The sequence below is a fragment of the Raphanus sativus genome, chromosome 9 (genome assembly GCF_000801105.2).
Source record: "Raphanus sativus cultivar WK10039 chromosome 9, ASM80110v3, whole genome shotgun sequence".
Classification (NCBI taxonomy): Eukaryota; Viridiplantae; Streptophyta; class Magnoliopsida; order Brassicales; family Brassicaceae; genus Raphanus; species Raphanus sativus.
The window spans coordinates 35,152,322-35,173,306 of NC_079519.1; the positions used below are offsets into that span (position 1 = coordinate 35,152,322).

The 20,985-nt window shown below is 37.6% G+C and overlaps 3 protein-coding genes across 3 annotated transcripts; 1 reads left to right on the forward strand and 2 right to left on the reverse strand.

The window, feature by feature from the left end:
• Positions 1-9: 9 nt before the first annotated feature.
• Positions 10-12,041, reverse strand: LOC108828457 (DExH-box ATP-dependent RNA helicase DExH7, chloroplastic). The gene is given in 36 exon segments (XM_018602162.2): positions 10-206; positions 304-366; positions 368-427; positions 599-691; positions 841-1,050; positions 1,118-1,135; positions 1,137-1,211; positions 1,382-1,451; positions 1,933-2,003; positions 2,334-2,474; positions 2,561-2,659; positions 2,875-2,958; positions 3,187-3,243; positions 3,325-3,414; positions 3,495-3,635; positions 3,971-4,075; positions 4,752-4,904; positions 4,992-5,093; positions 5,177-5,323; positions 5,728-5,911; positions 5,998-6,083; positions 6,490-6,555; positions 6,945-7,002; positions 7,411-7,511; positions 7,643-7,729; positions 7,827-7,949; positions 8,100-8,176; positions 8,284-8,475; positions 8,895-9,006; positions 9,381-9,599; positions 9,942-10,342; positions 10,425-10,575; positions 11,082-11,135; positions 11,235-11,428; positions 11,512-11,617; positions 11,702-12,041. Coding segments are annotated over 36 exon segments (4,371 nt in total). The 5' UTR covers positions 12,002-12,041; the 3' UTR covers positions 10-125.
• Positions 12,042-15,486: 3,445 nt separating this feature from the next.
• Positions 15,487-16,475, forward strand: LOC108827964 (WEB family protein At1g75720). Its single transcript, XM_056995211.1, has one exon. It carries the CDS (start codon positions 15,588-15,590, stop codon positions 16,296-16,298), a length of 711 nt encoding a protein of 236 aa, XP_056851191.1. The 5' UTR covers positions 15,487-15,587; the 3' UTR covers positions 16,299-16,475.
• A 265-nt stretch (positions 16,476-16,740) lies between these two features.
• LOC108827962 (ATP phosphoribosyltransferase 1, chloroplastic) lies at positions 16,741-19,723 on the reverse strand. Its single transcript, XM_018601490.2, has 11 exons — positions 19,333-19,723; positions 19,051-19,110; positions 18,846-18,959; positions 18,595-18,660; positions 18,399-18,506; positions 18,196-18,279; positions 17,720-17,821; positions 17,530-17,643; positions 17,388-17,468; positions 17,180-17,299; positions 16,741-17,073 (listed from the first exon to the last, which is right to left on the reverse strand). Exons 1-11 carry the CDS (start codon positions 19,612-19,614, stop codon positions 16,978-16,980), a joined length of 1,227 nt encoding a protein of 408 aa, XP_018456992.2. The 5' UTR covers positions 19,615-19,723; the 3' UTR covers positions 16,741-16,977.
• Between the last annotated feature and the right edge of the window lie 1,262 nt (positions 19,724-20,985).

Sequence of the window (20,985 nt, forward strand, 5' to 3'; positions counted from 1 at the left end):
TGCTCACGGTTATTACTTGTTTTTCTTGATGTATAAATTCACCTCCCAAAAACTGAAATTATTAGCTATGGAAGTAACACAGTAGTATCAGTAGCTACTACACTTTTCAAATATTAGCTTTTAGTTCATGTGTGTTGCGGTTTGCCTTCTTCTATAAGAAGATGGACCATAGATTTGACCACTTCGTTGTGGACTATCCCTGATATCTGCAAAAACAAACAACAAAAGTGGAGAGAGATTAGGCATGATCTCTACTTACTTCACCGAGTTGGATTAATTAACCAAGGATTGAACATATGTAACCTCTGGTTTCCGGATAAGATCTTTGAGGATAGAATGTAGGGTTAACCGAAGCTCTTTGAACAAAAACTGCAGTTTGTGCTGGTGCTGCTATCTTCAACCACCCATCAATGGTGACTGATCCACTCTGTTAATGAAAGGCAGATAAATTAAGTATCCACACGCAGAGTCAAACCGTTTTCTAAAGATCTCTGTCATCAATGCCCAATTTGCGATTCATCGTTCGAAAAACTAAACCGGTACAAAATAACATCTGTGTTTTCGCAATGCTAAGACAACATGATACGGTTAACAGTACCTGATGATGAACATTGATTGAGCCGCCAAAAAGAAGAATGGAGAAAGGAGAAACAATGGTTGTATCACGCAGATATACTTTGTTCGTTTCAACCTACACGAAATAATAGATGGTTACAAATCTACACCAGAATCTGCCTAGTAACATCAAAACGATATAACAAGTCACCATGTTCGTCAAATACGAAGCTAAGCATGAAATTCTGAGGAATCAAATCAATGCTTCACATATTAAAAGTCTACCTTCTCAAGGAATACAAGGAAAGGGTACTGAAATGCTTTGAAGTTGCTGTTGATAGAGGACGGGTGGATATATACTTCCCTTCTGCCATCGTACCATGCTGAATAACTCTTTGTTTGGTCCCCTTGCTTTGTCAAACTGTTAACCGCTGTCTCTGTAATACCCTTATCATTGGCTGCAATATTAGGATATAGTCCTGCGCATAGTATAGCCTATACATATTGACAGCTGAATTTAGAAACCCATCAAAATAGATAATAGCAATCAAAATACTTTTACCTTAACAACTTCAGGTTGTTTGTGAATACATATTGAAAGGTTGAGTTTGGTCAGAAAACCAGATATCAAGATTCTCCTTTTTCCTCCCTGCAAACTATAGTAAGAAACCAAGAGATTCTTGATCAGATTTCATTTAGATAAATAGTCGGCCTTCTTTCCGCCAATTTTATAAAGAAACTTGATAACAATCAATTTAACGTTTGGTGTAAGATGGACCTTCCATGCATATGCAGCAAATGTTTCAAATGGTGTAGAATAAGTTACCTCTCCTGTTTTAGGAAGATTGATGAGCCCGATGTCTGCTAGTAGTGTTCCATACTGTACTCTCATGTCTCTGATATTTGTGAGAATAACAAATAAGATGTGACAGATGAAAACCGGAATGGTGTAAGAATTCTTTCAGTCTATAAGGATTTTCAGGGACTCGTGCATATATCAAAAGTTTCTACTAGACTTAGGTTTAAACGTTTAAGTGACTTGACAAGAAACCAAACAAATGACTATTACTTTCCGTCCTTTAGATACTAACAGAGCGTTGACAACAAAAAAGGATATCTAACAGAGTTTTCAACAAAATTATTTATCCTTAGTCAACCTTGTAAGGCGCATAAAGCAACTTAAATCATGTCAAGATAAATTATTGTTAATCTTCCATAGTGACTCAGGCGACATAAAGAACTGAAGGTTATCCCTCGAAACAAGGATATAAATGAGAATCAGCATAGCAAGGAAGTAACACCATATATTAAAATGTCATCTTTTCTATAACTCTACGGACATCTCTAGACAAGTTATAGCATCCAAGTACGATGTACCTTATCATCCGCATCACCGAGCTGCTCAAGAACTTTGATTCACAGAACCTCTGTGCAGCTTTCATTCCTCGCTGTAAATATCACAAACACAGGGGATGTTATTATGCAGATAATTGCTTTGCTAAAACTGATTGAACAGCCTAAATCAAGCATGGATCGGCTGGAATCAACCCCATTTTAAACCCACGGCTCAAGGGTTCTTTATTAGACGAGAAATTAACAGCTTCCTCCAGAACCCAAAAAGAAATTTGGCTGTGACGTATACAAAAGAAAAGCTATTGCATCTAGATAGACAGACATCTATCAAAGACAAGATATATCCATCGATCGTGAATCAAATAATTCTGATTTCTGTAACACATATTCGTGAATCTAATTTCAAATATCCCTTTATCACATACCTCATTAAGTATCTTCACCCATTTGTCGTATGCAACCATCATAAGGAGATGATCAGATTGTTTGTCATTGTTGTTTAGTTCACTTGATTTCTCCATATTATCAGAAAAGAGAGCAATTTTCACCCGGTCAACATTTTGCTTCTAAGAAAAAAACACCGCATATAGAGTTAGTTGACAACCTCCTTCCTTCAGGAAACCAGCCAAGTTCTGAGAGTGTATAAGTGTACCTCATCTTTGGGATATACAAATGGCGATTTGTAGCTCAAGAAAGCAGCAATCGAGAGAATAGGTGATAAGCAGCCAAATATTCCACCATACAACAGCATCTACAATTTTCAAACATGAAGTCATAATAATGGAAAGAATTACATGATGAACTCTCTGGTTACCTAGATCAATGATCAAGACACTAAAAACTAGGCAGAATGTTAATAATTTCAAAGAAGACACAAAATGAAATGAGGTTGGATGTTGTGAGGAGAGAATAAATATATGAAGGCAATGACAAAAGAAGTGCATCAGTAAAGTTATAGAAGTAAACCTTTCCTATCAACACATCAACAGGAAGTTTTGCTAAATGATGCCCAAGTGGTGTCAATTCTTCGTCCCCTTCAACAGCCCCGACCTAAAGAAGACAGGGTTCATAAAAGAATACTCAGCAACAAACTCAAAATTACTTTAGTCTATGGCTACAACAGAAAGAAGATTAATCAGCCCCACGGCTGGACAATCTCATACACATCAATTATATCTCCAAGTGACTGGTCTCGTAACTTTCGGATGTATCAAATATTGCTTGCTGGTCGCAAGAAATGATTATACTTTAGGATAAAATACATATATCACATGGTACCTCGTGTAACAATGAAATTGCAGAGGTTATAGCACCTTCACTCGGAGGTTCCAAAGCCTAAAAAGGGCAAGTACAAAGACGAGTCAGATGGCTGATAATGTTATTGCTTTTTGTCAATATAAAAATCTTATAACTTGCCTTGGACAGAAAAGGCTTAATGTGACCCAAACCAAGCAATTTGATTTGTAGACACAGTTCTACTAATGGCATCCGCAGCATCTCAGGAACCTTGTCAGCAACGTGGAACTAATTAGTTTACGGGCTAAAACCAAGTGAGAACCAGAGACAAGGAAAGGACCAAAAAGAACCTGATAGGGACGCATTAGTTTCTCGAACCTATGGCGTGTGTACAATGAAAAGCAAATTCCAGGTTTAACTCGTCCAGCTCTTCCTGTTCTTTGTCTTGCATTTGCTTGAGATATCCAATCTTCCACCATGCTTGACAGTTTCTAAGATGATCATGAGGCAATCACAAGGGGAAGACAAAAAAAAACTGTCATTAAACAGAACGAAGATATATAAGGACCTTTTATTTCAACATGGAGAACTAAAACGTAATTTCAAGATACATGTACCAAAATAGCGGATATAAATCTTACAAACGGTTTCACAAGGCAAAGGTTATATGCAAATAGCATGATCAAATGTGCATAATGTTACAATCCATTTTCAGAGAAGGTTCGAGTTTATAGGATCAAAAGAATTTCAACATTAAGAAAATACGATGTTGGTCTACAAGCATCATAAATGGAAAATGCAACTGATTCACTAGCATTGGGAATACCTTTTGTGGATTATAGCGATTTTCCTTGTGTTTGCCACTGTCAATCACATACACCACATCATCAATTGTTATACTGGTCTCTGCAATGTTTGTAGCTATAATAACCTGAACATAAGAGATAATGCAAAAGATTAATCAGATTGGCTTTGCAAAAGTCCATGCAACCTAAACGTATAATTTACAGAAAATATCCTCTGCAATTATGGAGCCCATGCATTTGTTAATTGGGATTCAGTACTATATTTCAGTCTGTGTCAAGAAGACACTAAACCCTTTTGACTATATCATCTCATATTGCATAAAAGTTCCTCTCAGTAAGTCATAAGTGAATTAAACTGTTCTCCGTATATTAACTTTGAGATATATACTTCACAACTTAATGCTAAAGAAACTTCCAAAAAGACCAAAGGAAATATAAGGAAAAATCTTGTCCATGGAACATATTCATTTTTAATCATTTGCATTTTAAACAACAATTGAGGTTATTTAGAGTGAACATCACTCAAATTCAGTTACTAGTGGGAATCAAAGGAAACAAGAAGTTGCGAGAGATGAGACTGAAACCCTTATAACTGAAAACAATGCATGAATGTTTTCCAGAAGACAGTGAAAAACCAAGGCATTAATGATAAAGCCATTATATTTGATCGTCTGGAACAAATGTACTCACGTCCAGGAAACTAGGCATCCAAACCTAACTAATATTTTGGATTACACCGCCATTGAAACTAACTAATATTTCAGAAATAGTGCAACAAAGTATAAAGTTACAGGACATCACCTTCCGAATGTCGTCAGGGGGTCGTAAAAACACCCTTTTCTGTTCTGTAGATGCTATAGAAGAATGCAGAGGAAGAAGCCAATCTGCAGAAGGTCCACGAAAACGATACGAAGCAGCTAACCTATCAAGTAACATGTGAATTTCTGACACACCCTGTTATCAACAAAACAAATGTCAAGCTGAAACGGCAGACCAGATGATTGATTCTAATTTACACGAAAGAACTCAGTGTCAGCTTACAGGCAAAAATACTAGAATAGCTCCCTCATTGCAAGTGTCATCAATGTGGCATATCAACTCTTCAAGAAGCTCAAAGTCAATAGCATCCTCATTTAACCTTTTCTGCACAGAACTCACATGCCATTGAAGGCTCACTCAGCCAGAAGAATAAAAGGAACAGAAGCTCAAACTGGAAATTAGCGTACCAGATTTTGTTGTGTTTGATCACTGTATGAGTTGTAGTTACTGGAAACATAAAACGGGTTAAGACAGTCCTCTGAAAGCAAATAATCGTCGCCCCATCCAGTCAATACAAGATTCTTCTTTCCCCTACGGTCGTTTACAGAACCAAACTGAAGAAAACGAAGCCATATATTAATTACACAATTTATGAACTTTCACTTACACTAATACAAGCTAAATGGGAGTAGCAGTTTATAAACACTAGAATCCAAATCAGAATCACACACATCTAACCAAAAGGCGTTCCCATATAAAGCCCCACAAAAATGCCAAGACCATTCTATATCAGACCCCACATAACATCAAATTTTTGTGCTGGTCGTCTGTTTTGGTTGTGCAAATAGTTAACGTATCAATACAAATGAAAATTTCCTATCAGAAGAAAACCCATAAATCAAGATGTGCAAGTGTCTAGCAGCTGCAGCGATCCGTTTCTAGCAATGGGTGCGGACTACGTAGTGAAAAAGGGGATTACAGAAGTAGATGATTTGGTTGTTACGAATAATTTAGATACCTTGTCTTTAATGGATGAATCCGATCTTAGTGCAGCAGGAGAATCTGGAGCCAGAAGGTATTTAGTCCTCTCATAAATCTCCTCCAGAAAATGAGTAGTAACCGGGTGTGTTCGTCCTTGAGCAGTAATCACAGGACAGTGAGCAAAATAGTTTGAGAATAGATTAGCGTCAACAGTAGCGGACCTGAAACCACATCAGAAGCATATGTTTATATGATTTTTTTACTAGTATTTACGATCTGGCTTGAAAACTAAAACCACTACACGTACATAAGGATAACTTTCAGTCTATGCGCTGAATTATCGCATGATTGCTTCTCAATCAGGCTCTTCAAAATAATGAGAAGAAAATCACCCTGTAATGAAAATGAGAAAAGAATGAACGGTCAATTTCTATCAATGCAAAATGGACGCATCAAAATTTAAAATACAGATCTAGCATTCTTTATAAGAAGAGGAGATTGGATACTAATACTGCCTGTCCGCACAGAATAAGTATACATCCTTTATTCTAAGCACCAAGGATGCAAACTTCTGGATTTCGCTGCTGCAAATAACTAAATGCGAAGAATTGTAGTTGAGTGCATTCTACATGAATATTGTATAAGTACTACTAGATTCCTATTTTTCTTTCCGAGCAGGCTCTTGCATTCTAGTGATTCATCAGATAATATTGTATGGATTTTCAACTAGAATCCTTAACTAGGTGTCTAATTTTACTTAACAATGATCCAATTTCAGCCTGAGTTAATCAATACTCACCAAAAGAGAGCGCTCGTGCACTTCATCGACTATAATATGTGTAACATCGTTCAAGGTTGTATCCCCCTGCAAGGTGTGCACAAACAAGCAAACAGGAAGGAAAAAAACAATAAGAGAGATTGATATATAATCGTAAAATTCTCTCCAAAAATATTTTAGTGTGGCTACGTATAATATGCTTTTCAGAATAACAAATTCCTTAGAATATCTTGCAGCAAATAACTACTTTAACTACTGAAATTTCTATGTTTTTAGTTAACAGAGACACTATTTATGTAGTATTTTCTAAGAGATCATGTTTTATAAGAAACCATAATTTCTGTGATATTTTACCTTTATCCAAATCACCAGAATGTTTGTTCATAAATACTTTATCATTTCTCATTAGCTTAACACACTTTAACACATGTAATTATTTGGTTGCAAAAGAGCTTGTTAGAAAATAGAGGACGTACAGCGAGTTTCCTCAGTAGAATGCCGGTAGTACAAAACAGCAACCTTGTCTTGTCACTCCTGAAGAAGGTACAAATATTCCAAGAAAAAATACGCTTAATCCGCCGCTATAAGGAACATTACTAAAGGTAAAGAACCAAGGCCATCATATAACAGTGTCAGAAATGAATACCTTACAAACAGCAGGTGATGGAAATGTATTTCAGAAAGAAACAATTCTACCATTTGGAAGTAAATAACTCTTTTTCAATTTCTTATTTTATTACTTCTGTACTTTGAGAAACAAGCCACTTTTTTACCATACAAGTATAACTACTTCAATTTCTGATCAATTCTGAATCATTCAATTTTGGATTCTTGAGAAAAGTGAATGAAGCGATAGAATGGAGTACAAAACACAGTAAAATCTAACAAGCTCCTAAGACGAAAGAAAAAAACAAACAAAAATCGTAAAATTAAAAGGCAGACCTTGCACTTTCAAGACGAACTTGATAACCAACCAAGGAGTCATCTGAGCCTGGAGAGGATTCACAACGCTCATCAGCAACTCTTTGAGCAACAGAGATAGCCTAGACCATATGACCCAGTTATTAACAATTACAAAAGGCTAACTGATATCATCTTTCCAGAAATAAAAGGACCAGTATGAACTAAACAAGGAATCCCCGAAAACAACACATCTTAAGATCGAATTACTTACTGCTATCCGCCGAGGTTGTGTGCATATGATATTACAGTGTCCACCACGCCCTGACTCGATCATATCATCCAATATAAATTGAGGAACCTGAAACAATGTATCAGTTAAAAATGACTCAACTGTAAGCTGAAAGAAATTCCGAAAAAGAATAGACACCAAATAACAGGGAGCAACAAGATAAAACCTGTGTAGTCTTCCCAGAACCTGTTTCTCCGCATACTACTAAGACATCTCTTTCTTTCAGATGCTGCAGTATGTCATTCTTCACTTCAGATATAGGAAGAGCAGTCCGAGTTTTCAACATATCCTGCGAACAAAGATTTGACCATGCTGAAAACATACTCTTGTGTATCTTACCGGAATGAGCCAATCAGTCTAGGAAGCTTAATACATATCTAAAGGCATAACATGGGCTACATGAACAACATTCTTCTAAAGACAAACAAGAATGTTCTACCCTGTATTTCCGTGTTTTCTTCTTGTTTTCTTGCTTTTGTTGGAGAGATAAACATGTAGCTTCTATGTAAGAGTCTCCTGTAATACATAAAATAGATGATTTACTATATTTAATGCTAATGATTTTGGTAGTAAAATCCATAGTATTTAAGCAACCAAAGTGACCAGATACACCCAGGTCATACTTTTAGCTCTGTGGTTAGATCTGGTAACACCTAGGTCATCCTTCTCTTCGACGTATGTGTCTACCATTTGAACTGCATCGGAGATGCCACTCGACGAAGTGTTCAAACTCAAATTGTCCGCCTCAAGCAACCTATCAACAAAGTTAGCTCTTCGATCTTCTTCTGTGCTTTGTACGGTACAGAACAATTCCTCTGTCAAGACTCAAGACAACTTTATTAGACCGATTAAGATATTGCAAAACGAGAACATATGTCACATATAATATGTGTACTAATTTAGAATGGTAATATTAGGGATATGCAAAACAGTTACCAATAGATTATGTCGTATTCTTTCCATTTAACTTCATATGCTGTAATACTTTCATTCAATAGTCACTACTGGTGCTCTTTTTAGCAGCCAATTGTTTTAAACAAATGGATACTAAAACTCTCATGCAAAATATAATTGTTGTGGAGTTAACATAGAACATGCCAATGTACAAGATTGACAGAAAGGTGATAATAAACTAAGTTAATTAATCTAAAATTATGTGGCATAGCTGGACAGGTCACTGCAAAATACTTTTTATAGCAAATAGCAGGCAATGAGACAAAATTTATAAAATCACCTTGTTTCCAGATCAACACTAGAGAGGCATAAGGCTCAGTGATTGCAAAGTAAACAGGCAAATCCGAAAAGAGCTTATGGAGAGCAAATGCCGCAACTCTATTTTGTGCATCCTGTCACAAATAACGCAAGAGCACAGTCAAATTGGCATACTGATTACATGATCAGCATATGCTTCTAAGGTATTGATGATTGTTTCCAATTAACCGCTTATAACTTTGGATAAGGTTCATAACTAGAAGTTTCCAAAACTTTGAGCAAAATTGTTAGGCATGTACACTATAGATTTTTCTCTCTAGCAATCCTACTTTATTTTCCTCAGAACCTTAAAGGAATTAAACTGGCATTTTTTCCTAAAAGTTATACCCTTGCTACACTTAGTAACAAGGCGTTAGTTCGATACTTTAGCAACTTATTAAGAAAAACTTAAATGTTGGTTAAAAAAAAAAAAAAAACTTAAATGTTAAAACATGGATCAAACGAGTACCTCGATAGATTCAAAATTCTCATCTTGATCAGGAAGTTGAAGAGTTACCAGACCCCCGGCTTGTCTGCTTTTACCCCGTCCACTGGCTTTACGCAGAATGCTTACAGTATATGAGATTTTCCTTCCTTCACCGGTTACTTTGTTGAACTTTGGTGCTTCCCACCCCGACCTTTGACACAATTGATGGAGAAATGCCTTTGGTACCTTTTGCGCCTCACCCTGTAAACTTTTACATGTTAAAGAGAGAGGCGAACTAAAAAAAAGGTGCCCAGATAATAAAAGGAGCAACGCAGGGAAAAAAACAAGCTTACACCTTGTATACAGAGAAGTAAATTCCACATCTACTTAGTGGATCAGCATATGTGGCAAAATGAAAACTTAACAAGCAGGTATAAACACAATAAAAACATTGATAAAATGAAAAACTAAAGCAGGCATAAACAAAACCAAAGCTTTAAACACCTGTTAGGTGTAATTGTATTCTGAATCTTTTTTTTCTGACATCTTGTATTCTGAATCTAAAATGTATTTATCCTACAATCTTGTTCGGTAAAAAGTTACCTTCTTCCAGATGCCCTCTAGTTTCCCGAGATTTTCCTCACTGCGTAGTTCTCTCATCTTTTCCTTCTTCTGCAATTCCAAGAGTTCATGTGGCGATGCTTCATTATGCGGAGCATCTACTGAAAAAATATCGTCAAGCGCCAAATACTCTGAATTATCATCCGATGCAACTACTTCTTGTCCCGGGGAACATGAGGGAAGATCTTTAGTTTGATTTTCCTCAGATCCACAACTCTCGACAGGATTTTTATCCAAGACTGGTTCATCTAACGGCTGAACAGAGTCAGTATCTACTGCCTCATGAACATTATCGGGTATGGGAGAGGTTATTTCTTTTTCTGCAGCATCTTCAAAAGCATACTCACGCTGAAATTCAGATTCCAACGTTGCTTCAGATATTCCTGCAAAGCAAACACGTATAACACATGACATTCTGCACCAACCAACATGATTGAAACTGATTACTCAAAGATTAAACTTAACCAAGAGCAGCTATCTCTTGCTTGAGCTTTCGAATGTCTAGGCCTGCTTGCTCTTGTCCTTTTTTATCACGCTTATCCTTTGCTTTTATAGCATCTGATCTCGCCGAATAGTATTCTTTAGCAATCACATCAAAAGGCCTCGGACCGGATGCCTAGTATGATTTGTGAAAACAAGATATCACAGCAGAGAACGACAATAAAATCAGGAACCAATATGGTTCTGCAAAATTAATTGACTGAAGTCTGTATTGTAATATGATCATCATAAACAAATTCAGAAAGTATCCACTTCTACCAAATGTCAAAAGAAAATATATAAATTAGCAGGTCCAAACGAGCAGAGCCACAAAATAGCCATGACAGATTATATACTAAGCTTCACACATGTAATATATTTTCGGCAAAACAATAATGCATGATCCTAATTCAAGAGATTTTCCAGATATTTATAGTTTTGTAAGGTGAAATTTTCATCTTCTATCAGACCAAAATTATGAGGGAATATTTATCATCGAGTAAAATGCATGAAAGATAACACTCCAGAAAACAGTGAAAGTATCCCACATCAATGACGGACACAGTCTCACTAAGTAGTCAACTATTACATTCCAATCCATCAATCAATGACGGAGAGAATCCTCAAAAAGAGTTGAATTACCTCCCTGCTAGAGCCAACACCATCTACCTCATCTTCCCAAGATTCCAATTCCTCCTAAAAATTTGAAGTCAATGAGCAAAAATCAATACTATTTTGCCGCTAGAACTACCATGTATCGCGCTTTTGGAAAACTCGAACCATTCTAATCTGTACCTCCTCCTGTCTTCTCATATACTGACGGATCCAATCAGCTTGAGATGACTGGTCAGCACGAAGAGCATCTTCATCTTGCTTCCCCTTCAATTTAACAAAAACTTCAGGCTCCTCCTGCTTGAGCTCGACTGAAGAAGAGTCAGAAGACTCATTCCAATCTTCCCTTGAGTTCAATATCACACCTACTGAACCACCTGTAACAACACCCCAATGGGGAAGGTACAAGAATCAATCCACAACCTTAACAACTGTCTATGTGCGTGACTTTATTCCATACCTCCCGTAGGAAACCGAGAAGCTCCTGTAGAAAACTTCACAGGCAACTCATGACTCGGTAAGTTCAAGCAGAGCCAATCAAGTGCAGTCTCAAACGTTGCTCCATCCTTAAACACAATGTTACTCAATTAGGTAAAGCTAAAATTCCAAAATTCCAATAAAATGCGAGGAGGTGAAAGGGCGGGCGTTACTCTAAGAGAAGAGAGAGCGAGCTCAATCTGATCATCTACGAATCCTTCGCAAGAGAGCTTCTCGTAGACGGTATTGAGTTTCTTCGCCTTCTGATTTTTGGAAAGCGCGCTGTGGACAGGTGCCGGAGCCGGAGGAGCGGCGCGGCCGGAGTTGAGCAATAGCCGTCGCAAACGGTCCTCGTTCTCCGCCGAAATCTGAAGCTTGGGACCTGAAGAAGGTTTCGGTTTTGAGGACGATGAAGAAGAAGAATAAGAAGAAGCTTTGTTGCTTTGCTTCTGAGGTTTCTTCTTCGGAGCCATTTGCTTCGTCTCTGATCAATGAACCCACTGAGAGGGGCGGAGGAGAATATTGAAATTGGCCAGCGAAACACTCCGCGGAGGGAACAAATACTACTGGGCCTAATGGGCTTTATTCTCAAAGCTCAAGTATTGTTTTGGACACAAATAGTAGGTGTTCATTTGATCGTATGATTCATTTCTGTCAAAACAACTTTTTTGCATTTGGATTGAATTTGCTGATTGAACTCGTAACAAGTCAAAAGATTTGATTTAAATAAAAATATAACTAAGTTTAACTTATTTCATCTACAAACAAATGTATTAATCAAATAATATAGAATAATCAAATCAACAGACTATATTGTTATACACAAATCAATAGTCTTCAAACCATCACAGCGGAAATGTAATGATATTGGAGATGTAAGAGCTTCGTCGAGTAGAGATATGGGCAAAATGTAGTCATGGTTGAAGTCTGATACTAATGTACATCTGCGTTTCAAGTCAGGCCCCCCCACTTGAATATTGCTTCAAATACATCATCATCAGTAACTTCATCATCACTACGATCACAGATAATCAGACCAAGATACTCAAGATTCATCAACTTAGAAATGTTTGGAGATATTTTTTTCAGCTTCTTCCATCCATACATGTTTAGTTTACGAAGACGAAATAGCTTCTCAATCCATGGAGGAATATCATCTATCTCTGTATTGCACAAACCCCAACTCTACAACGCTGTCTGAAACATTTGGGAACTCCTTGAGGTTGTTACACCCAGACATATTGATAGACATCTAGTATCAATGCTGACGTGGAGAAGGAATAAAGCAAACTCTCTGGATTTAGCAGGTTTGCCGTTTGGATTGAAGGAAGCTTAGGCAAGATCAAGTAACTATAAATAAGAGTAGAGTACCTTTACGGATGGATTAAGCTTTGATATTGTTGTAGATTGACTAAGGTTGCAGAATGTAAGCTTAGTGGCATTTCCAATAGAGCTTGTGAGCTGCAACAAATTTTGACAACAATGGAGATCTAGTTTCTCGAGACTTGTTGCTTTTGAGAGATCAGTAATCTCTTTCAGACACAGAGAATCACTCAAATCTATCATCTTGAGGCACTTGAATGACTAATCGCCCTCTACACAAGAAAAAATGCTGAACATTTTTTTTTTAATTTTGATTCCTCCCAAAGCTTCTCAAAATTCCTCGTAGATATGATCTCATGACTCTCAGGCCTAGAGGAAGATATTACCAGCTAACCTATTAATTTCCCAAACCAGCTTTTCAAAACCACAATCCGAAGACTTTTGACCGAAAGCATATTGGCACAAGATCTGAAGAGAGTCATCCTTAGTTGGAAATTTCATCTGGTAGATATGATCCACCCCCTAGTCTGAGGGCTTTGAGAAGTTTCCTATCTTCGGTTGCAATGATAATAATACTTCCGGAACCAAACCATCCACGCTGCTTTGCCATTTCCTCGAGTTGCCACCAGCAATCCACTTCATCAAGAACAACCAACAACTTTTTGCCTGCTTCACCTCTTCTGTTTTTTTCCCAAAGACGTTTCATCAAAGGCTTTTCTAAAATCTCTGGTTTGTTTCCTAACATTAGATGGATCCACTTCGGTAGAAAATGGTCATCACTGTTTGTTGATTACTCTTCTCTGCACTTCATGATTTCCACCAACTCATCCAGACACAAGTTTGAAGAAGCTTACGGTAGAGCAAGACAGATGGCTACCCTTGATAGTCTGATCGTTCCTACAAGAACGGAACCAAACAGATTTCGCCTCGCTCGATCTCGTCATCAATGAAAGGTATGAATCCCTTGCTTTTGAGCTCTTTTCAGAAAGTGACTTAGAAAGCCCTTTGCGCACGTCTACTCCACGGAAGCTCGGGAAGACATGATACAACCAACTACGAGACAGAGATGAAGAAGAAGCCATGGATAACCTCACGGAAAAAATGATCACAAAGCTTTCAGATCTGAAGAAGAGATAGAAAGAAAAAGTGGCTTTTTATGTGTGTGGCTCATAAAAAATCATAACCCACTTGAAAAAGTAAAGACGTGTAGAAGAAGAGTCAAGGAATCTAATGATATTTTATAAATTATTTTGTAAAAAAAAACTCTAGCAATTTGGCACTGGATCAGAATTGATAACGAATATAATGATTAGAAGAAAGAGTTTCAGATGGAATGTATTATACCCGAGGTAGAGTGTACAATCAGAGGTATTGCTTGACTTCGTCTTGACTCGGTCCTTGATTGTTGTTCTTTACTTTGTTTGGAGTTTGCTACTTTTTTTTTTTGACTGAAGGCATTGGAGTTTGCTACTTTCAAGCTCCAAGTACCCTCTCAGATACAGGAAATAACTGTACTTAGGTGATTGGCCAGGAATATTATAGGGTAGTGATGGATTTTTAGGAGGATGAATTTACCTGCTAAATATTTTCTCTTGATCACTTAAATTCTAAAACCGGAAGACAAGCTTCGTGAGAGTATTTACTGAATATTTTACATACCAGAAACGTTCTAATGGTCTGGATGAGCTCTGTCACCTCATGATTCAAGTTGATGCAGTTTTAAAAATTCATACAGATCTCTGGATTGTTAAAGGAGCCATATGTTGTATCAAGTGAGAAACAGTTCTCTGCATCTAGAGATGAAAGGGAATCTGGACGCTGAGGTAACGATACATATCTGGTTGATGCAATCTGGAATCATCTTGAATCATTACATATGAAGAACAGTGACACTGGAGAAGTATAAACCGTCTCCGGCAGAAAAATCTGTAACATATATGTCTGTAAAGTTCATATGGTTTAGGAAGTCAGAAAACCAACTGATGCTTACTTCCACATACCTAGAGGGATCCTCATCACCACGAGTAATTTGCATACAAGCAACACCTACAATCTTGGATATTCTTGATAATGAGACCGTTGTCTAGCTTCCAGCATCTGAACATAGCTAAGTGTCGAAGCCGAGAAAGATTCTCGATCCACGAGGAACTTCTTCTATTAATGTATCACTCAACTCAAGCTCTTCAACTCCTTCAGGAACCGGTGGAAACAACTTCAGGCTTTGATAAATGGTGTTTTTTTTTACTGATTTCATTTACTTCAAGTCTTAGGGTGACATTTGCGTGCATAGGAACCGAGTTTGATTGACTCATTTGTGGCGAGTACATTTTCTTAAGTTTTAGGATCAATTTGACAAATAATCAAAATCCATCACGATTTTTTTCGTTCTTATATTAGGTGACTTTTCTACCAATTAAAAGTCAAAGTGACCTTATTCCCATAATTGCAAGCTTAAAATGTCCCATTAATTCTCCTAAGTCTAGACTAGTGCTAACACTGATAAGAGATTTGGACAAAAGCAAAAGTGATTTAAGTAAACACGAGAAGTAGCTGGCGAGTCAACTTTCAAAGTGACTTAGTATATAGTCTTGTCTTCACCTTTACACAACAGTCATCAAGTCTCTCCCCATAATTTGCTGTAAAAGCAAAGATACCAAACCGATATCATATCTTTAACCCAACAAACCAAATATCACCAATACATCAATCACCTTCTTCTCTATCTATTGTTCCTCCATGGAAATGGAAGCGATGGAAGAAAGTAATCATGTTGACACTTCTCGTCCTTTTAGCTCGGTGAAAGAAGCTGTTGCCATCTTCGGCCAACGGATTATGCTACCAGGACAAACTCATACGGCAAACCACAAACCGGTAAGTCCTATTGCTGCTAGTCCTAGAATCACCCACACCACCGCCTCTTTGCCATCTTCACCATGGAAGCAGCGCCCTTCGTTGCCCTCTTCTCCTCAAGGTCCAAAGGAAGAGTTCATGGATGTATTGAAGAAGCTTGAGGCCGAGATAACGGAGACAAAGACAGAGGTGAGGAAGTTGAAGGAGAGAGAGTCGGAGACAGAGGTGGCTTTGGCTACGTTGAACGCCGAGATGCATAAGAACATGTCAAAGATGGCTAAAGCGGAGGCTGATGCTGCAGGGAAGAGCGCAGCAGCAGCAATGGCCAAATCCGTGGGCGTCAAGGAAACAAAAGAGAAGGAAAATGGAGAGGAAGAGAGGAGGAAAGAGCTGATGAGGAAGATGGCGAAGGAGTATCCTACATTGGCTCAGATACTTGATGGTAACAGAGGAGATAGAAATGATTATTTTGGGAAGAAGAAAAAGAAGAAACCTATCGTTCCTCTTTTGGGAGATTTCTTCTTCCTCAAGAAGAAAGGGTCTTCTACTGAAATCTCTGCACCTCTTTACACTTCCTCTTCCACTCTGCGCTTTTAGCTAAAACACTCTAAAATCTAAATAAAATCATGTACACTGCAAGTGTGTATATGTATGTATGTATGTATGCACTTCAATATCGGTGATATCTATGTATATGTGTGTGTTCTTTATTTTGTTTGTCTCTTTGATTCTTTGTTTGGATTTTGTATGCAAAGCAGCAACGTGTGTTCCCTCTTTCATCCTATAACAGTTTTAATCTAATGACATCACAGATTAAAGAAAAGTAAACATAGAACAAGGTCATCAAAGAACAAACTCCCACGCATTACCAACAACGCAGAGAAAATAAACATCAATTATGAAATCAGTATGAAAAGAACAATTTCGCATACCTTTCTAGAGACATAGCCTTTTGTGAGCAGAAGGTTACAATTGATGTAGACAAAAGCTAGTGAAAACTGTTCAAAAATGTGCTCCTTGATGCAAAGATAAAGATCAATTAAAAAGGAACGAAACAGCATCTTTTATTTTCTTATTATTGTTTCTAACAGACAAAACAACAATGTGTAGGATCCAAACAGAAAAAGTGAAGTAAAAATTACAACAGCGACGAGAGAAAGAAAGAAGACAGAACTATAAAGTTGACACAAAAAGTACCAACCCAGAGATTCAAACCAAAGGGTCTCCTTAAAACCTGTTCATCGTGTGCATCTTCCTTACCGATAGTCCGATACATTTAAAGCTTGAGGTTTCTCAGGAGTTGACCCCATCTTGGAGTTTCCTCATCAAAAATGTAGGTCAGAGGTGAAACTAATACCCCACTGCCTCCAACCTGCAGTAACAAACGCAAATTATCTGGAAGGTGCTCAGGGAAAAAGTGGGAAGAGAGTCAACATTGAAGTGAAATTAGTAAGCAAGAGACTGCAGGGATCACTAACCGCTCTGAGTTGCTTCACTGACTCGTATAAGGCCTTCTTTGGCACACAGATCACAATGGCATAGTAGTCAATCGATACTTTTCCATCTTGTTTACAGTAAACTGGGCTTATTGTTGGTCCCTGCTCATTACAAGAGAGAGCCATAAACAATCAGTGGAAAACGCTCAAGCCAAACCTTCAGAACTTCCCCACCATTCTGAAACATTACCTGCAGTCCTGACAATAATGGTTGGCTCAGCACGCGTTCAGCCACTTCCTGAGCACTATTTCCTCTCATGTTTGCAACAACCTGAAATGAAAATATTAGAGAAAAGAAAGTGAAAGCAGTAAGAAGTGAAAAAAGTCCGTACAGTGAACTGGCCATCTGCCTTCAGATGGGCCTCCAATCTCTCCAGAATCTCGTGTACTGTGTTTAACGCTCCTTTTCTGTCGGTCAATGCTCTTCTGCTTGCCGCAAGTACCGCCTGAAAGTTTTTAAAAGAAATGTTCCGTTATAATGGCCACCAGAAGTATATGCAGATTCCATTAACTTCACATCACCTGACTTTCCAACACAACGCCTCCTTCAATCTCTTTTAAGTTATTCTCTTTGAGTGTTGTCCCACTACTCACAAGGTCCAATATGGCATCAGCTATACCCATCTAATTAACAAGAAAAATATGTTTCAACACAAAAGAATCCTTTTCTCTCAGGCTACTTGCACGTCTAGAAAAATCATTCACGTCATAGCCTAAAAGTAAGATATTGAATCAGGACATTATAAGCTTATAGAGATTATCCTCCAGAACAGCAGACAGTCTTTCCATTACTGACAATTCTAAGTTCAGACTAGAAGAATAACCTCTAAACAACAAACAACGAAGGTTAAAGATGGATCTAACACATTACTACACAAGATGTGTCATGAATATGCAGCAAACTATATTTTCGTAGAAAAGTTGACGTCTTTTCTATTCATATGGAAGACTCGTTATTAGCCTAGTGTTGAAGAAAGACTTTAATAGAGTAATCTCACCGCAGGAGCTGCCTCCAGAGCTCCGTCTGCAGTTGAAAATGCCACATGCTTTATACCGTTTTCTTTCATAAATTTGGGGCCGAGCTGCAAAAACCAGTTGAATCAAATTACAAATATTATATATGAAGCCTAGATACATCCTGAGAGAAATTTGACACCGGCGCACCAAAAAAAGAAGAATCTGTAACTCATCATATTCGTACATAAGTGAAGCCAGTAGCAACGCGCAATGGTCTCTCCTCACTCCACTGTGGCATTTGCGCTAGCTCCTTGAGAGAGTTTATGTTCTCGAAAATCCCATAGTTGGGTATCTGAGATCATATGAGAACACGCAATAAGATAACCATTTGCGGTAATGATACATAGAACCCAAACACAATAGATAAGAAGAGAGCAAACCGCAATAGAGAGATGGCAGTCTCCAAAGTTGAGAGCTTCATGAACAATGATAAGATCTTCATTTCCCTAAAAAGAAAAATCCAAACATCTTAAATTATGATGCAAACAAGGCCTTCCAGAGTAAGAGAACCACAGGGAAACCTCTATATCCTAACTAAATAACACGGCTTGCCAGTGTCAGAGAATCGAACAAGAGAATCAAAATCAAAAAAAAACTCTTCTAAGAAAAAACAATTATGGTGGTGACTCACCTGCCCGAACTCACTAAGTGTGTCAAGACCAACGATACCAAGATCCAGATCTCCTGAGAGCAACTTCCTAACAATGTCTTTTGGCCGTTGAAACCAAACCTCAGTGTTTGGTAACTGGAAGACATGAAAACATTACCAATATATAAAAAAGACATGAAAAAACGCACTGTCGTTTCAATGTTCGCCTTGAGTGAATGCTGCATACCTGGGGAATTTGTGCAACGTATTGCCTAGGATTGACTTGTTTGACAAACAGTTGACAGTCCTTCACAGAATAAAATAAACAAATAAGGAAGAGTGAGAGATGACCAAACGCAAACAACACCTCACCAAATCGAAAGTTACATAACAACAAGATTTAACAGCTTTTAGCTTCTAACGAAGTAGCCAAAGATTCGATCTTTTAAAGTACTTAAAGCAGCGTGAGTCAAACTGTATCTAAGATAAATCACTATTCAAAGATCCATTTTTCGATTGATTCTCTCACTTTGAGAAGATCGATCGCGTCGGCGGCCATGCGTCCCTTACTAGGGAGACCAAGACGAATCTGGTCTCTCTCCACAACAACGGCGGCGGGGGCGGGAGCGGAGCCGATCGCGACGGAGGATTGAAGGGAGGCGACGGACGAAGTGACGAATCTGACGCATCTACGGCGAGTTGCGGGGGAGAAGAAGGCGGAAGAGGAAGGAGACGGGGAGATGAGCGGAGTGGTAGGCGAGAGGGAGTGACAAGGGCGTTGTTGTAAATTGGTGGGGAGAAGGATAGACATTGTTGTTGTGGTGGTGGTGGTGGTGGTGAGAGTGAACCAAGGAAAGTCGCGGCGGAGACTAGATGCTGATTATAGATTCTTGATGCCTTTTAAGACTTTGCTCTACCAAAAATTATGTTTTGGATCTCTTATATTTTTGGGCTTTTTTTTTTTTTGTCAACATTTTTGGTTTATTTATTCAAAGAGAATATTAAGTTGTCGGATATTTTCCCGTTTATTATTTAATTTACACCGTAGTAATTCTTTTTCTTTTATCACACTATTTTCATCTATTGATAATTAATTAAACGCTGATAAGAGTCTTTTTTTTTTTGTGCAACCGCTGACAGGAGTCTCAGAATATTTTAAGAGCAAACAAAAAGCAAACAAAAACCAATTAAATACTTCTCCATTGTACGCAACTTCTATCGGTAATAAGAAGAGCAAATAAAAATCAACTAAGTGTTGTATTTGCATCGTACGCAATTTCTATCGGTGATTCCAAATCCTTAACTGACTAGAAGAACATCAGAATTCAAGTGCATGTTGGAGGAAAGCTTGCTCGAGGTCGATAGCTACATGTTGTCAAAACGAACGATATGAGTTGAAGAATGATCATAAGAGTGGTTTCGTGAACTATATAGGAAGCGGAAGAGTAGAGCTGGAACATGGAGTATACGTTGACGTTTACAAAGCTCGATGCATTTCCGACTTTTTCTTGATATGGTCAAATATAGTTTATAACCAGCTACTCTACAAATTCAGAAATGCAATTGTAATATGAAAATTTCGAATTCATAAAGACTTAAAATCACTCAATATATACCAATTTTTGTTTGTACTTTGTAATAATAGTTTGATGTTTGCTAATGTCGTGTGTTGGGTTTATAAACGTCTAAACCTCAACCGTGTTAGTAGGCATTTTCTAATAATATGGCTGGTAGACGTTAAAAACAAGCAATGGGGAATTTTTTTTTTGTTTTAGACTATTTAAAGCATAATAATATTTAACGACTGAAACAATGGAATGCGATGATAATTTTTCTTAAAATTCACTAATCACCCAATTAAACAATATTATATCGAATTATCAATATACTAATTCATTCATAAGTAATCGATGTTGAGCTTGCATGTTATAATATAGTCATAAAATTCACATGCGTCGACGATACCCATGTCTCCACGCACAAAAATCATATGTTCCAGAAAAGTAAAAACATCTCAAATGTGTTTTGATTGTTGTTATCAACTCAGGAGTCGAGTTAAATGCAACTGTCGTACGATTTTTCTTATTTAAGAATGCAAAACTAATCCTAGAAAATATAAGAAACACAGAAATAACAAAAAAAAAAAAGGGAAAAGGAAATCAATAAGATATACACTAAAAAA

What these genes read in the sequence shown, in the direction of transcription:
- LOC108827964 (XM_056995211.1), top strand. Translation starts at nt 15,588, where the DNA reads ATGGAAATGGAAGCGATGGAAGAAAGTAATCATGTTGACACTTCTCGT.
- LOC108827962 (XM_018601490.2), bottom strand. Translation starts at nt 19,614, where the DNA reads ATGTCTATCCTTCTCCCCACCAATTTACAACAACGCCCTTGTCACTCC. An exon ending in ACGTTGCACAAATTCCCCAG is followed by an intron (nt 18,960 to 19,050) that starts GTATGCAGCATT and finishes CATGTCTTCCAG; the next exon opens with TTACCAAACACTGAGGTTTG. An exon ending in CTCTGGAGGCAGCTCCTGCG is followed by an intron (nt 17,822 to 18,195) that starts GTGAGATTACTC and finishes CTTGTTAATTAG; the next exon opens with ATGGGTATAGCTGATGCCAT.